At 41.3% G+C, this 16,630-nt stretch overlaps 1 protein-coding gene across 1 annotated transcript in view; it reads left to right on the forward strand.

Moving 5' to 3' along the window:
• LOC124556220 (IQ and ubiquitin-like domain-containing protein) overlaps nt 1-16,630 on the forward strand; it is a 212,723-nt gene that overhangs the window by 58,301 nt on the left and 137,792 nt on the right. Inside the window, exons 4-5 of the mRNA XM_047130211.1 lie at nt 7,965-8,354; nt 8,436-8,600. Of these exons, the coding sequence (XP_046986167.1) occupies nt 7,965-8,354; nt 8,436-8,600 (555 nt within the window). The remainder of the gene's footprint in view (nt 1-7,964; nt 8,355-8,435; nt 8,601-16,630) is intronic.

A 16,630-nucleotide genomic window follows, 5' to 3' on the forward strand; every position in this document is an offset into this window, starting at 1 on the left:
AACTGACCACCAGCAGAGTGCAACAGATGATGCGAGTGACACCTGCTTCACTCATCACCCTGCCTAACCACTCTGCTGGTTTCAGAATATATTTGGTGATGCAATAATAAACTGCTGGCTGCCCTACACCTACCCAAATACTGCACCACAGCTCACAAAATTCTGCATGGTGCCATCACAAGCAGTAATCAACAGAAACCAACACCATATCTAGTGGAAGATACTATGTCTTGGAACTCATCACTAATCTTCACTTTCTCATCAAACAGGGGTGGATGCCAGCATCATCCCCACTGCTCACATGTCCCCACACACTCTTCCAACAAAACTCTCTTTATGTGCCTACAACAGATCCCATATCAATGTGCAGCCAAACTTCAGGTGCAATTTACACAGGGATGGAGTTTACTTGGACATTCCACATAGGTGACATTGTGGAGCCAATACTTGAGATAGATTTCCTCAAGCATTTTGGCCTAACCTCAGATCTGTAGATGACATCCTTACTGCACCATGCTACTGGCTATCGCATCCCATTCACGAAATAGTGACCCACTACTGCCCACCTTCTCTGAGTGCTCTGCACTGTCTGCTCACCTCACTTTCTCATGGTCAAGTTTGCAATTGAGCACTCCAAGATCAACACCCTATATGCTCACAATGTCAGATTGCAAAAGCTTATTCACACCATGTCAAAGAAACTGTCGCACACTCACCATACACTTCGTTGCCTCACCAGCTCTCTGCCAACTTACATTACCAACATGCCTCTGCTGTGGTCTCAACATCCACAGGCCAATGTTAGTGACATTTCATTTTCCAGTGTATCATCCATGTCTCCATTCCACACAATGACAATTTTGTTCCTCCTTTGCCATGTGCGAGATGTACAATTAGGCATGTCCACTAACAGCACCAGATACAGGATAACAATGACAGGAGGCCCTCCTGGTTGCCACGAAGCTTGCTGCCCCCCACCAAAAACTATGGCACACAAAAGTGGCTATTAATGACCTTTTAACTGCAGGTATCATACACCCCTCAGACAGTAACTGGTTGTCAACCACACACCTTGTGCCTGAGAAAGATGGTTCATTCTGGTTGTGTGGGGACTATTGGAAACTAAACACTCACACCATTATCTATATCTGTACTGTCCCCCACATCCAGGACTTTGCCCAACTGCTTAATGGGGCATGAGTGTTTAATGTTCTGGATTGCCAGAAAGTGTACCTTCTGATACCTAAGTTCAAAGATAACATTGCTAAAATGGCAATCGTTGCACCATTTGGCCTCTTTGAATTCTGTTTTACCCCTTACAGCCTAAAAAACGTGACCCAGACATGGCAAAGGTTCACTGACTCTATGTTGTTCAGTCTACCATATTGCTACATCTAACTCAATGTTATCTTGATTTTCTCCCCTCCCCCTCCCCCCTCTTCTCCCCCCCCCCCCCCCCCTCCCTGTTCACCAAGGAACACAGGCATCACCTGGCCCAGATTTGGGCTGCCCTGATGATGTCGTAGAAATTAACCATGACAAATTGCAGTTGTGCTACCTTTCTTGGACACACTGGCGGCATCTGTCTGACGTCTGATCACATCAATTTCATCTGTGATCTACCCATACCTGTGACTTACCATGATTTGTGGCATTTTTGTGGTATGGTAAATTTCTACTGCAGACATTTGCCCCATACTGCTTCCACTCAGGCCCCACTCACAGTTGCTTTGGATCGAAAAAAACACCTTTGTGAAACAAAAAGTACAGTGGTTGGACAAAATGCTTCAAGCATTCTACACACTCAAGATTGCACTTTCACACTTGCATACTTGGTCCAAGATGCATGCATCACTACTGTCATGATTGACACTTTGATCCGCTCTGTTCTTCAGCAACACATCAGTGATACAGTCAAACCACTCTAGTTCTTGCAAGGAAATTCACAGCTTCCCAATGCAAGTGATCAGTGTCCAACCACAAGTTACTCATGGTTTATGAAGCCATGAGATACTTCTATGATGACAATGAAAGGTGCATGATTATGATTTATACAGAACATGAGCCACTTACCGATGCTATTCGCAACCCATCATAGGACTTTCCTCTGAGGAGATTCCACCACATGAAGCTGATTAGCCAATATATCACTAACTTCCAGTACATCTGGCAGGCAGACAACGTGGTTGAGTATTGCCTTTCCACAGTGAACTCTATCACTTCTCCTTTGGACTTGGATAAACAGGCACGGCAGGCAGGCAGATGATGTTTAACTTTGAAATCTGTGATAGGACCCTGTCTCAGCACTGAGCATGATGTTTTGCCACCTTCCAAACTCATCACTCCCTATATTATGTGATTTGTTTCCAGGGAACCTCCATACCTCATCCCAGTCTCTCTCCAATGGACATTTTTCTTGACTATACACAATCTAGCACAGCCAGGCATCAAGGCTACAACATGCCTCATCACAGGGTGTTTTGTATGGCCTAGAAACTATCAATAGTGAACTGAACATATTCAATGAAGAAAGTGAAGAGCTTTGACTTTAGTTTTGCTTTGGATAATTTCTGTATATGTGCATGCTTGCTTTTAGTGTGTTTGAGATATGAATAAATAACTGAGTTACATCAACTAGTGGGATTTCTGTGTCTATCTCTGCCAAGTCTAGTGGCTGAAATCCTCAAATGTAACAAAGCCTACTAATGAATAGTAATACTGTAAATAATATAATTAAAAATCATTGTGAAAAGATGTTATTGATACATGCATAAAATCTGTGTGGGATTTCTGTGTCTATCTCTGCCAAGTCTAGTGGCTGAAACCAAAATACATTTAATGCCTACTAATGAATAGTAATACTGTAAATAATATAATTACCAATCATTGTGAAAAGATGTTATTGATACATTCATAAAATCTGTGTGGGAATCATAAACTAAGTACTAAGAAGTTCTGTAGCTTAAATTGTGGCATAAACAGCAACTGCTGACATTACTGGTCCTTTGAAAGAAAATCATTCATTGATTTGCAACCAAAAGCATCTTTCTTTACAGAAAATGTCTCTTTAAGAACTAACATGAGCCAGTTTCAGCTATGTTGTGTTAGGTGGTCACCATTCGGAAATTTATACGTCGTTGGCTGGCAAGAAGGAAAACTTTTCAGATGAAAGAAAACCTAAAACATCGTACTGACTGTGGACCAAAGAGATTATTTACTAATTATCCTCATGTTATTTATTTATTTACTTACACATCAAGTTCTGTAGGACGAAATTGAGGAGCAAATCTCCAAGTTCATGGAACATGTCTGTACATGAAATTACAACATAAAAGTAATAACAGATAAAAATAAATGTTCATGAACCTGAAAAAAATCAGTCCATAAGTTTAAGTAAACGCAATCAACAATACAATAAGAATCAGCTTAATTTTTCAAGGAACGACTCAACAGAATAGAAGGAATGACCCATGAGAAAACTCTTCAGTTTTGATTTAAAAGCGCATGTATTACTTCTAAGATTTTTGAATTTGAGTAGTAGCTTATTGAAAATGCATGCAGCAGTATACTGCACACCTTTTTGCACAAGAGTTAAGGAAGTCCAATCCTAATGCAAGTTTGATTTCTGCTGAGTATTAACCAAGTGAAAGCTGCTTACTCTTGGGAATAAGCTAATACTGGTAACAAGAAATGGCAGTAAAGTATATATTTATTGAGAGGCCAATGTCAAAATACCCAGACTCATGAACAGGGGTTGACAAGAGGTTCGTGAATTTACACCACTTATTGCCCAATCCGCCCATTTCTGAGCCAAAAATATTCTTTTAGAATGGGAAGAGTTACCCCAAAATATAATACTGTACCACATAATCCAATGAAAACAAGCAAAGTAGACTAATTTTTGTGTTGAACAATCACTCACTTCAGATACTGTTCAAATAGTAAAAATTGTAGTATTAAGTCTTTGAACAAGATCCTGAATGTGAGCTTTCCACAACAGCTTACTATCTATCTGAAAACCTAGAAATTTGAACTGTTCAGTTTCACTAATCATAAGCCCATTCTGTGAAATTAAAACGTCAGGTTTTGTTGAATTGTGTGTTAGGAACTGTAAAAACTGAGTCTTACTGTGATGTATATTTTCTACAAGCCATGAACTTAGGTCATGTACTGCACTATTTGAAACCGAACCAGTGTTGCACACGGCATCCTTTACTACCAAGCTAGTGTGATCAGCAAACATAAATATTTTAGAGTTACCTGTAATACTAGAGGGCAAATCACTTATGTAAATAAGGAACGGGAATGGCCCCAACACTGATCCCTGGGGCACCCCCCACTTGACAGTACCCCACTCAGATCCCACATCACAGCTGTTATCAACATTGTGAATAATGACCTTTTGCTGCCTGTTGCTAAAGTAAGAGGTGAACCAGTTGTGAGCTACTCCCTGTATTCCGTAATGGCCCAACTTCTGGATCAATATTTTGTGATCAACACAATGAAATTCCTTAGTTAAATCCAAAAAAAAAAAAATGCCAAGTATTCGAACCTTTTGTTTAGCCCATCAAGTACCTCACAGAAAAAAGAGAATATATCATTTTCAGCTGTTAAACAACTTCTAAAACCGAACTGTACGTTTGATAGCAAATCGTGTGATATAAAATGTTCAATTGTCATTACATACACAGCCTTTTCAATAACATAGAAACAGGTCTAAAATTATCTACATTATCCTCTTCTCCCTTTTTATAAAGTGGCTTTACTACTGAGTACTTTAGTTGCTCAGGAAACTGACAATTCCTAAAGGAAAAATTACAAATATGGCTAAATACAGGGCTAACATGTGCAGCACAGTACTTTAATATTCTGCTAGACACCCCATCATAACCATGAGAGTCCTTAGTCTTCAGTGATTTAATTATTGACTCAATCTCCCTCTTGTCTGTATCACAGAGGAGTATTTCAGACATCAATATCGGAAAGGCATTTGCCAAGAAAGGTATATGATTTCCCGTAGAAACTAAATTTTTGTTTAATTCACCAGCAATGCTCAGAAAATGATTGTTAAATACTGCACATATATCTGATTAATCAGTAACAGAAATATTTTTACTGTGAACTGACTTTATATCGTCAACCTTGTGCTGCTAACCAGACACTTCCTTCACAACTGACCATATGGTTTTAATTTTATCCTGTGAATTAGCTATTCTATTTGCATACTACATACTCTTTGGCTTCCTAATAATATTTTTAAGCACCTTACAATACGGTTTGTAATGGGCTACTGTAGCTTGGTTGTGACTACTTCTAACATTTTGATATAATTCCCACTTTGTTCTACAAGATATTCTTATCCCACTAGTCAGCCACCCTGGCTGCCTATTACTGCTAGTACCCTACTTAGAATGTTCTAATGGAATGCAACTCTCAAAGAGCATGAGAAATATGTAAAGCAAAGCATTGTATTTATCATCTATGTTATCAGCACTATAAACATCCTGCCACTCTTGTTCCTTGACAAGGTTTGAAAAACTCTCTATTGCTGTTGGATTAACTTTCCTACATAGTTTCTAATTCAATATGACATTGGTTTGAGTACAAAACCCTTTTAGTGTTAAAATTTGTGCATCATGGTCTGAAAGGCCGTTCACGCCTTTACTAACAGAATGCCCATCTACTAATGAAGAATGAATAAAATTATTTTCTATGGCTGTGCTACTGTTCCCCTGTACCCTAGTTGGAAAAAACATTGTCTGCATCAGATCATATGATTTTAGGAGATCTACTAACATCCTTTTTCTTGCACCATCATATACAAAATTTATATTGAAGTCACCATGTATAACTAGTTTCTGGTACTTCCTACAAACTGAATCAAGAACCCTCTCTAGCTTGAGCAGAAATGCTCTGAAGTTGGAGTTAGGGGAGCTATAAACAACAACAATTAGAAGTTTAGTTTCACTAAATTCAACTGCCCATGCACAGCATTCAAATATCTGTTCATTGCAGTGCTGTGATGCATCTATGGACTAAAAGGAAATACTGTTTTTATGTACATAGCCACTCTCCCACCCCACAAGGAACTCCTTGAGAAACAGCCAGCTAATCTGTATCCTGGTAAAGGAAGCCTCTGAATTGTCAAATTATTTAAGTGGTGCTCTGATATACCAATAATTTCAGAGTCAACATCTATAAGCAGTTCACTAGCTTTATCTCTAATACCTCTTATATTTTGATGAAATATGCTAATTCCTTCTCCACTTGGAAACATTACATCCTCAGAAGGTAATCCCTTAGTTAGAGGGACTTCCTTTAAGCAGATATACCTATCATCTGACTTCAATCTAAAAAAGCTGCAGCTCTAACACCAACTACTACAGGAATTTTTCCATGAGTGACCCCTCCCCTCCGCCCCACCACCACCACCACCACCCACTACACTGTCACCTATAAGCTTAGCCAGCTTCCCCTTCTCATAACTATTGAGGTGCAGGTCATGCCTAGTGAAACCCAATCTACTGATAGACCCAACTGGCACCACTGAGATGTGACCCATGTCCTCTGCTATCAGCACCCTTCACAGCCCCCCTTAACGTGCCTAACAGCTGCATTAAGGTGAGGCCGATCATGATGCTGAAACAGTTACGTAAATGTATATTAGTGCCACCAGTTTGAGTAGCTATCTTTACCAGGTCACCACCTACATCATATTTCCCATCCCTATCAAGTTTGTTCCCTGCTCCACCCACTATCACTACCTGATCCTCCTTCATAAAATTCCTACATACCTCCTCTATGCTGTCAGTCACTTGAGCAAACCCTGCACTAGTCTTCACAATGCTGGTGACCTGGTACTCACTCCACAACACTTCCTGCAACTGCTGGCCCACACCTCTACCATAAGAACTACATAGCAGCAGAACCTTCTTCTTTGTGCTAGACTTTGCAACAAACCTAGGCATCCTAACTGCTGAGGACTGCTGCATGTACTAGCTGCCTTCTTGCCAACTGCCAGTTCCCATTCCCCCACCACCCTTCACCCTCCTCAACCCATCTAGTTCCTCCATTGCGTGTTGTAACTGTGTCTGAAGGGCACAGATCTTATGCTCCTACTCCTGTATCAGCTTATTTCTACTACAAATTCTGCATTCCCAGGAGAGTATCTCACTAAAATGACCACTGGCTTCCCCACTGCATTCCCCTAATGAAAATACTTTGAACAATTCCCACACCATAACCCACTACTCACAAACCTATGACAGAACCCACACTTCTCACTCGTGGTAAAATTTTGCAGTTAGTGAAAAAAACTATGTTACCAAAGTTCAGTTACACAAGTAGAACTATTTATAGAACTTACAATAATGGTCTCAAAATTCTCTGCCTACTAAGAAAGCAACTACTTGTATTAATACTGCTACTCCACAGCTAATACTAACACCAGCGAAACTTCACAAAATTATTAGATAAAACCAAAAAATTCAAACAGCCACTGGAACACTAAAAAAAGTTAAAACACTGAATGAAAATTTTACTGAAATATTTCACTAGAAAGAATAAGAAATGCCAGATGAAAACTAAAGCACAAAATTAAAAACACAGCAAGCGAACAATTCCAAAAGTTTATTAAATCATTGTTTCACCATAAACGGCATGAAACACCACTGAAAACTATTTAATTTAATAACTGCACAACAGTGCATAAATAAGTTTGTCAGTACTTTAGCTTATAACCACTACAGCTGCAGTGCATGCCGCAAAATGTAAACCAACATTTGGTTGCAAACAATTTTTGTGTTGAATTTTTGACCCTCCATTGTCATTCCAACTGATTACTAAAATGTTACATCACTTATTCATACAGGATATTAATTGTTCTGTCAGGTGGTCACCATTCAAAGATTTATTATTAAAATGTTACATAATTTATTCATACAGTATATTAAATGTTCTGCCAGGTGGTCACCATTCAGAGGTATATACGTGGTTGGCTGGCAAGAAGAAAAACTTCTCAGATAAAGGAAAACCTAAAACATTGTATTGACTGGGAGACGAAAGAGATTCAAATGCAGGAGGAAGAAAGAGAATCTCATTTAAAGCACAATGCACAACGAATGACATTTCCTAAAACACGAGCAGATTTCAATATGCTTTATAATATGGTGGAACGCTGGAGGAAGTCAGAAGTAATGCGGATACTTGCAACTACAACAACAGAAGCACCTAAAAGAGTTGAATTCTGCTCCCTTCTTGAAAAAGAAATACAATTACTCTCCTCAATTGAGAATCACAGAATTGCTATCAAAGAAGAAGCACTCCACAAAAGAGAACTTGAGATTATCAATAAGGTAAATTTGAACATATTTATTACTCTTTCACACTGTATCAGAAACTGATGGTCATATATCACTTTTGATTACTTTTTGTAGTGTTCTGAGCCTATAACATGGAGAGGATACAAAGGCTTAATTATTTCCATGGACACAATACGGACACAAAGAGCAAGAGAAATGAGGGATCTGTACCTGGCTCTCTGTCAACATGATGGTAGTAATGAAGAGCGTGCAGAACTACTTGAAAGTTTAAAATATGCTGTACGTATTACACATTATTGATATTCCATAGAAAACAACATAGTGTGATGTGGTAGCAGTTTTAACAGGATTTCAATCATCAGTCTTTCACAAAAGCTCTATTTCAGTTAAAAACTCTAGAGAAAAGTGATGCGCATGATATTACTTGACTCATGGCTGGTGGCACTATCAGCAACCCTCATTTTGCAAATCAGTATAATTTACCTACACTCATTATAATAACAGCAACCATCGATCAACATAAAAACTAAGATGTCTATAAAAGAAATAGATTACAAATACCTACCAGTATTTATCTACATAACACTAATATAATTGGCTAATTGGCCTTTCAGCATTACCTTTTCAACAGTAGTTTTATGTGGATCAAGTAGTAGTTGTAATAGTAGTAGTTCTACTCATTCATGGATCGCTTTCGTGTGTGTGTGTGTGTGTGTGTGTTTGTGTGTGTGTGTGTGTGTGTGTGTGTGTGTGTGTGTGTCTATATATCTATATACCATATATAGTTATAATAGAGGGAAACATTCCACATAGGAAATATATATCTAAAAACAAAGATGATGTGACTTACCAAATGAAAGTGCTGGCAGGTCGACAGACACACAAACAAACACAAACATACACACAAAATTCAAGCTTTCGCAACAAACTGTTGCCTCATCAGGAAAGAGGGAAGGAGAGGGAAAGACGAAAGGAAGTGGGTTTTAAGGGAGAGGGTAAGGAGTCATTCCAATCCCGGGAGCGGAAAGACTTACCTTAGGGGGAAAAAAGGACGGGTATACACTCGCACACACACACATATCCATCCACACATATACAGACACACCTATGTTTGCGGAGGGAATGTAAATAAAACTTAATGGGGTCGTTGTGGGGGTGTTGTGAGGGTGACATGGTATTAGAAAGTGGAAAGTGTAAGATGAGGTTGAAATGAAAATGAAAGATAAAAATATATGGGGAGAGATAAGGGTGAACTAGAAAATAACTGGAGATCTGGTATGAAAAAATGCGAAAAAGTGTTGCTTAAGTTGATCCTGTGGTGAACTTGGGTTGGTAGACAGCGATGTGCATGAAGGTTAGGTGGTTGTGTTGCCGCTAAAACACGTTAAAGGACGGAGAAATTCGGGAAAATTGCGAAAAAAACGTGTAAATGTATTAAAAGGCGTGGTGTTGTGGTGAAAGATTACGAAAATGGGGCTAACAATTGTAAATAATGACGTTAAAACCTGTGGAGAGCGGCTAAAAATGATCAGTGATGTACGAAAAACGGAAGTGGAAATAAAGTAAAAGTTATTAGAACTAGCCGAAATGGTTGTTTAATACGTGAAGGCAGCTGTTATTGAACTAGAAACGGTTAGCGGTATTGTTGAAAGCGCGAAATAAAAATTTTTTGGTTATGGTTTGGCAGTGGGTTACGTATTATAGAGTATATATCGGCGGGATAAATTTGTATTACGGTAAAAAGGGAAGATGAATAGAAAGTGAGACTACTGGTAAACGCAGAAAGAGAAAATAAAGAGAAAATAAGACGACAGGAAAGATTTCAAGATGCAACAGCGACAATAACAAACGTAATTGTTGGGTTCAAATTAATGATATGGTTATAATAGAGGGAAACATTCCACATAGGAAATATATATCTAAAAACAAAGATGATGTGACTTACCAAATGAAAGTGCTGGCAGGTCGACAGACACACAAACAAACACAAACATACACACAAAATTCAAGCTTTCGCAACAAACTGTTGCCTCATCAGGAAAGAGGGAAGGAGAGGGAAAGACGAAAGGAAGTGGGTTTTAAGGGAGAGGGTAAGGAGTCATTCCAATCCCGGGAGCGGAAAGACTTACCTTAGGGGGAAAAAAGGACGGGTATACACTCGCACACACACACATATCCATCCACACATATACAGACAGAAAATCTCTGCCAAGGTTTGGCAGCACTTTTGAGCCCAAATGGCATTACCAAAAATTCACTTATCCTGAATGGGATACCACTTTATGTATGTCTGGCTTAGCCATGGAAATGGTGTGTCTGTATATGTGTGGATGGATATGTGTGTGTGTGCGAGTGTATACCCGTCCTTTTTTCCCCCTAAGGTAAGTCTTTCCGCTCCCGGGATTGGAATGACTCCTTACCCTCTCCCTTAAAACCCACTTCCTTTCGTCTTTCCCTCTCCTTCCCTCTTTCCTGATGAGGCAACAGTTTGTTGCGAAAGCTTGAATTTTGTGTGTATGTTTGTGTTTGTTTGTGTGTCTGTCGACCTGCCAGCACTTTCATTTGGTAAGTCACATCATCTTTGTTTTTAGATATATATACCATATATACACTCCTGGAAATGGAAAAAAGAACACATTGACACCGGCGTGTCAGACCCACCATACTTGCTCCGGACACTGCGAGAGGGCTTTACAAGCAATGATCACACGCACGGCACAGCGGACACACCAGGAACCGCGGTGTTGGCCGTCGAATGGCGCTAACTGCGCAGCATTTGTGCACCGCCGCCGTCAGTGTCAGCCAGTTTGCCGTGGCATACGGAGCTCCATCGCAGTCTTTAACACTGGTAGCATGCCGCGACAGCGTGGACGTGAATCGTATGTGCAGTTGACGGACTTTGAGCGAGGGCGTATAGTGGGCATGCGGGAGGCCGGGTGGACGTACCGCCGAATTGCTCAACACGTGGTGCGTGAGGTCTCCACAGTACATCGATGTTGTCGCCAGTGGTCGGCGGAAGGTGCACGTGCCCGTCGACCTGGGACCGGACCGCAGCGACGCACGGATGCACGCCAAGACGGTAGGATCCTACGCAGTGCCGTAGGGGACCGCACCGCCACTTCCCAGCAAATTAGGGACACTGTTGCTCCTGGGGTATCGGCGAGGACCATTCGCAACCGTCTCCATGAAGCTGGGCTACGGTCCCACACACCGTTAGGACGTCTTCCGCTCACGCCCCAACATCGTGCAGCCCGCCTCCAGTGGTGTCGCGACAGGCGTGAATGGAGGGACGAATGGAGACGTGTCGTCTTCAGCGATGAGAGTCGCTTCTGCCTTGGTGCCAATGATGGTCGTATGCGTGTTTGGCGCCGTGTAGGTGAGCGCCACAATCAGGACTGCATACGACCGAGGCACACAGGGCCAACACCCGGCATCATGGTGTGGGGAGCGATCTCCTACACTGGCCGTACACCACTGGTGATCGTCGAGGGAACACTGAATAGTGCACAGTACATCCAAACCGTCATCGAACCCATCGTTCTACCATTCCTAGACCGGCAAGGGAACTTGCTGTTCCAACAGGACAATGCACGTCCGCATGTATCCCGTGCCACCCAACGTGCTCTAGAAGGTGTAAGGCAACTACCCTGGCCAGCAAGATCTCCGGATCTGTCCCCCATTGAGCATGTTTGGGACTGGATGAAGCGTCGTCTCACGCGGTCTGCACGTCCAGCACGAACGCTGGTCCAACTGAGGCGCCAGGTGGCAATGGCATGGCAAGCCGTTCCACAGGACTACATCCAGCATCTCTACGATCGTCTCCATGGGAGAATAGCAGCCTGCATTGCTGCGAAAGGTGGATATACACTGTACTAGTGCCGACATTGTGCATGCTCTGTTGCCTGTGTCTATGTGCCTGTGGTTCTGTCAGTGTGATCATGGGATGTATCTGACCCCAGGAATGTGTCAATAAAGTTTCCCCTTCCTGGGACAATGAATTCACGGTGTTCTTATTTCAATTTCCAGGAGTGTAGTTTGACAAACATTAGACAAGTTGTTGATGACCACCATTTGCCTGAAACAATGTGGGAAACTACAAAAGTAAAGCAGGATGTCTGGGTAAGGATTAGAGCCTCCATCCTCCTGAACACAAGGCCGGTTTGTATAAAATAGCACAATCTCATTCAGTTTATCCCTACGTATCCAAAACAATAAAGTAACCCTCATAGTACACTGCCCAAAAATCTCTGCCAAGGTTTGGCAGCACTTTTGAGCCCAAATGGCATTACCAAAAATTCACTTATCCTGAATGGGATACCACTTTATGTATGTCTGGCTTAGCCATGGAAATGTGGTTGTAAGCCTTATGGCTATCCAACATGCTGAATATGGTCACTACGGCCATTGAATGAGTGAAGTCTTGTATGTGCAACATGGGATATCTGTCCAGAACAGTCCAGGTATTCAGTGCCTCATGATCACTGCACAGATGCCATGAACTGCTTTTCTTATGGAGGAGGTGTAGTGGGGAGAACCACGGACTGTAGGATGGTTGGGTTATTCCTTCTTCTAACATCTCATCAAAAACAGCCTTCATTTCATGTAGGTGGTCAGGTGCAAGTCTGCAAACACAAAAGGAGACCGGTGGGCCTGGTGTTGTCCAAATGTGGTGCACCATCTTGTGCCAAACTGCAACCCTTTCCTTTCCATGCCGGTATGGCTCGGGTGCTGCCACCGCAGAGGAAGTGGTGGGGACTACTGCTGTACCATCAGACATTTCAAAATCATTTGAAGCATCTGCATGTCAAACTCTTTTTTCAATATGATAAAGCCTGTCATTTTATGTGCATAACTTGTAGAACATGTTCATGTTTGCATCAACCTCCTCCTCCAAACTATGGATGGGTTTTTGCAGATTGTGGTGATAATGCTCCCATCAGCTTCAGTCATCCTCTAAGGGAAGCGTGCTGAGGTTGTCTACCCTCAGGCAGGTGTGAGACATTAGCTGACCCTGTATTTGATGGATAATGCGGCTATCAGCAGAATGGATGAGGCATGCATTGTGTGATTCCACAATCAGTGTGTGTTTCATTGGGAAATTGATTCCCAGTATAGGTTAGTCAATACCAGCGAGCACAAAGGTCCAGTTCCATTTCTCTACATGTTCAGTGTCAACCACCATTGTTTTTTGGCAATATGTTTCAATGGTTGAGTCATTGACCGCTCTCAGTTGAACCTCATCTGTGCGTTGCCCACAGGGAAGGAACTAACAGGTAGGGTGCAGACATCTGATGTGGTGTCAACCAAAAACATCCACCCCTTAGAACTGTCAGGGATGAACAGCTTTTGTGAAGCTGCATTCTGACAGCTATTGCAGTTGATCCACATAATATAAGCTCACACTAAGATGGGTGTGTCTTGTTCTGCTGTGAGTTTAGGCACAGATGGCGGTTGTCACAATTGAGTGCACCTAAGACAGGCCATGAGAGACATTTAGGTGTGAACATGGTGTCCTGAACTTGGTAGCTTGTGAGCTGAAATGTTTGTGGAACCAGCAATAGCCAGTGTTTTTGTTTATATCTCATGGGGCCTGTACAGTGTGGCAAGATCATTTATTTGCATCCTCTATCACAATGTCACGTTGCTGTAAGACTGGGCTGTGAGCTGGTAAGTGGTAGTGTGGAGGGATTGGAGATCTTCATTCCTGTCCAGTGATCATCAGGTGGTCATGGCCAGGGCAGCCACATTTGCCAGATTGAGCCACACTCGGAAGAGGGGGGAAGGGGGTTCACTAGCCATGGTGGTTGGAGTGGTGGCCACCATAGTGCATGAGTCAAGCAGGGTTTGTGCTGTATTGGCCACTTACAGCAGCTTACTTAAAACCTGACTCTCGTGTGCTATCAGGGTTAAGTGTACCTAAGTGCCTCCAAAGGTTTGAAGGTGACCTGTCATTGTGCTTCTCATGGTACTGGAGTTGTGTTAGTCACTGACCTATAGGTTCTGTGCAGTGAGAGATTAGTGCCATCTTGAGGGTGATGTAAGCTCACTGTGGAGGGAGCTGTTAAATGATGTCTGAGACCACTGACAAAGCACATTGGTCAAGGTTGCAGATTACCAAGGTGAAGTGTTCAAAATCATCTACAATTTGTTGCTGCACAAAAAATTTTCCGTAACCATGAACCATATTGCTGTGTGTTCCAGCATGAACGGCGAAACCCAAATGTGCAATTACAAGAAGTTCATAGCTCATGGAAGCAGCACTGACATGGGTGATGGAAAAGTGAATATGATTTCACTGTGTCCTGTAAGCTAGCTGTGCAAGGCAATATCTTTTGACAGGGATGTGGGAAATGCCAGTACAGCTGGCACTGTTGGAAACATAACATCAGTTTGAGATGCAGGATCCCATGACACCATCAACTGATGATTTTGTTGTATCATTTTGAGTTCCTTCTTGATGTTCTTGATGTCACCATCAAGATGACATGCTAGTACCGAGCAATTCACAATATGTGTAAAGAAAAATTGTCCACTGCCACACCACTGTAGCTTCGGGGTCACCTCTTATGTAGGGATACTCATACTGGATAAAATAACATGTATGCCTACTTGTGCTAATTACCACTGAACTTCATTACACAGCATAACAGACAATAACAGTTCACAGCAAATGGGAAACAAAACACAAAAAGCAGTAGACCAAAGGAACTAGACCTGAAAATGCATACAGTATCCTGTTGACTATTGATTGTCAATCCCACAAGATCTTTACACTGGGCCTCTTTACTATTTTTGGCTATTTTTCTTATGGCCTTTTCTGTAGTTTGAAAATACTCATATTTTGTAAATATGTTTCCCATAAAAGAAAATAGCTAGGAACTGAGTGTGTATATATAAAAAATATGTACTGCAACTAAGATGCACAGCATATTATGCACTGATAAGAGTTTTTAGACTCCAAGAGCACAAACATTCAATTGCTGTGTTAAATGATATAACTTTTTGTCAGAACAACAGAGACAGGTAGGTAGAGAGGGTCATGTAATTACCTGCATATTCACTATAATTGGTCACTAAAGTATGAATATAATGGAAGGCACTACACCTGTTCTTCTAGGCAGAGACAGCCATCCTAGCATAGATAGTTCAAGGAGTTTTCTGGAGTGCAGGAGTATCATCATGGTGTTTACAGCCATTTCAAAGTGATTCCTTTTCATTTATAGTTTCTTGTGAGGAAACTTCCTTCAGTGTTTAGTTTTCATTCATTTCAGTCTTCTGATTGCCATGAGAGTAATGTGAATTGCAGCAGCATGACGTATTCCTAGATGTCATTACACTATAAATTCACCCCATTACACTTACAATGCTTCAAGTGGTGAGCAGCATTGTATCTCCAGTCAGCAAGCTATGTGAGCTCATCAGCTGGCTGATTTAAGGCCAAGCATCTGTAGGCCCAATCTCACTCCTGTTTAATAGTTATTGTGCTGACTGAAGTATTGGCGATGACAATGACTCTGCACTGCACCAGTTATATCTGTATAGCCTTTGGACTGATTGTGTTATCTGTTCATGACAACTGGGCCTGCTTGGGATCTGAGTATAGTGACAGCTGCCAATTGCTATTTGGTTTTCCTTTGGCAGACGTTGTTACTGTTTTGGGCAAGTGATTGATTCCAATCTCACCTGCAAGTGGTTCCCACCTACATAACTCAAGTTGTGTTTATCCCAGTTTTTTTTTCGTTTGTAGTTCTGGAAAATTCCTTATTTCCTATCAACTATTCATCATGTATCCTGCATCATTGTAATCTATAAGGTGTTAATAAATGACTTTGTTATCTCAATTTGGTACTACAATATTGATGATAAAAACATTTCCAGTTAAAACAAATAGCATAACAACAATGGATGTAAAAGTTTTTGAATTGTGACAACAGTAGCAGGAATTTGTGAAACATTGAACCACCTCAGAAACCTGTCAGCCACAAATTCTGCAGTAATTCCAGCTTTCCATCCATTTAATGATGCACTAGAGTACTGAGACATTTACTGAAAGTGTTTAGCTCTATGTTTCTAGGCAAGTGATAGTGAGTGCCCACAACAGCATTATGGCTTTTACTCTCCACCAACCTCTAGGTGTATTATCTCATGCAGAAATTGGTTCCACTGTTAAAAACCTTAAGTTTTGCCTTTTTCATACATTTATACTTTGTTGACAGAACATGTTTCTACTAAAATGCTTGTGATCACAGCTTGATTCTAAGTTTTACATCATCAGAAATCAGACTCAGGAAGCTATGCTTCATGGATTG

Source organism: Schistocerca americana, chromosome X (assembly GCF_021461395.2).
Source record: "Schistocerca americana isolate TAMUIC-IGC-003095 chromosome X, iqSchAmer2.1, whole genome shotgun sequence".
Classification (NCBI taxonomy): Eukaryota; Metazoa; Arthropoda; class Insecta; order Orthoptera; family Acrididae; genus Schistocerca; species Schistocerca americana.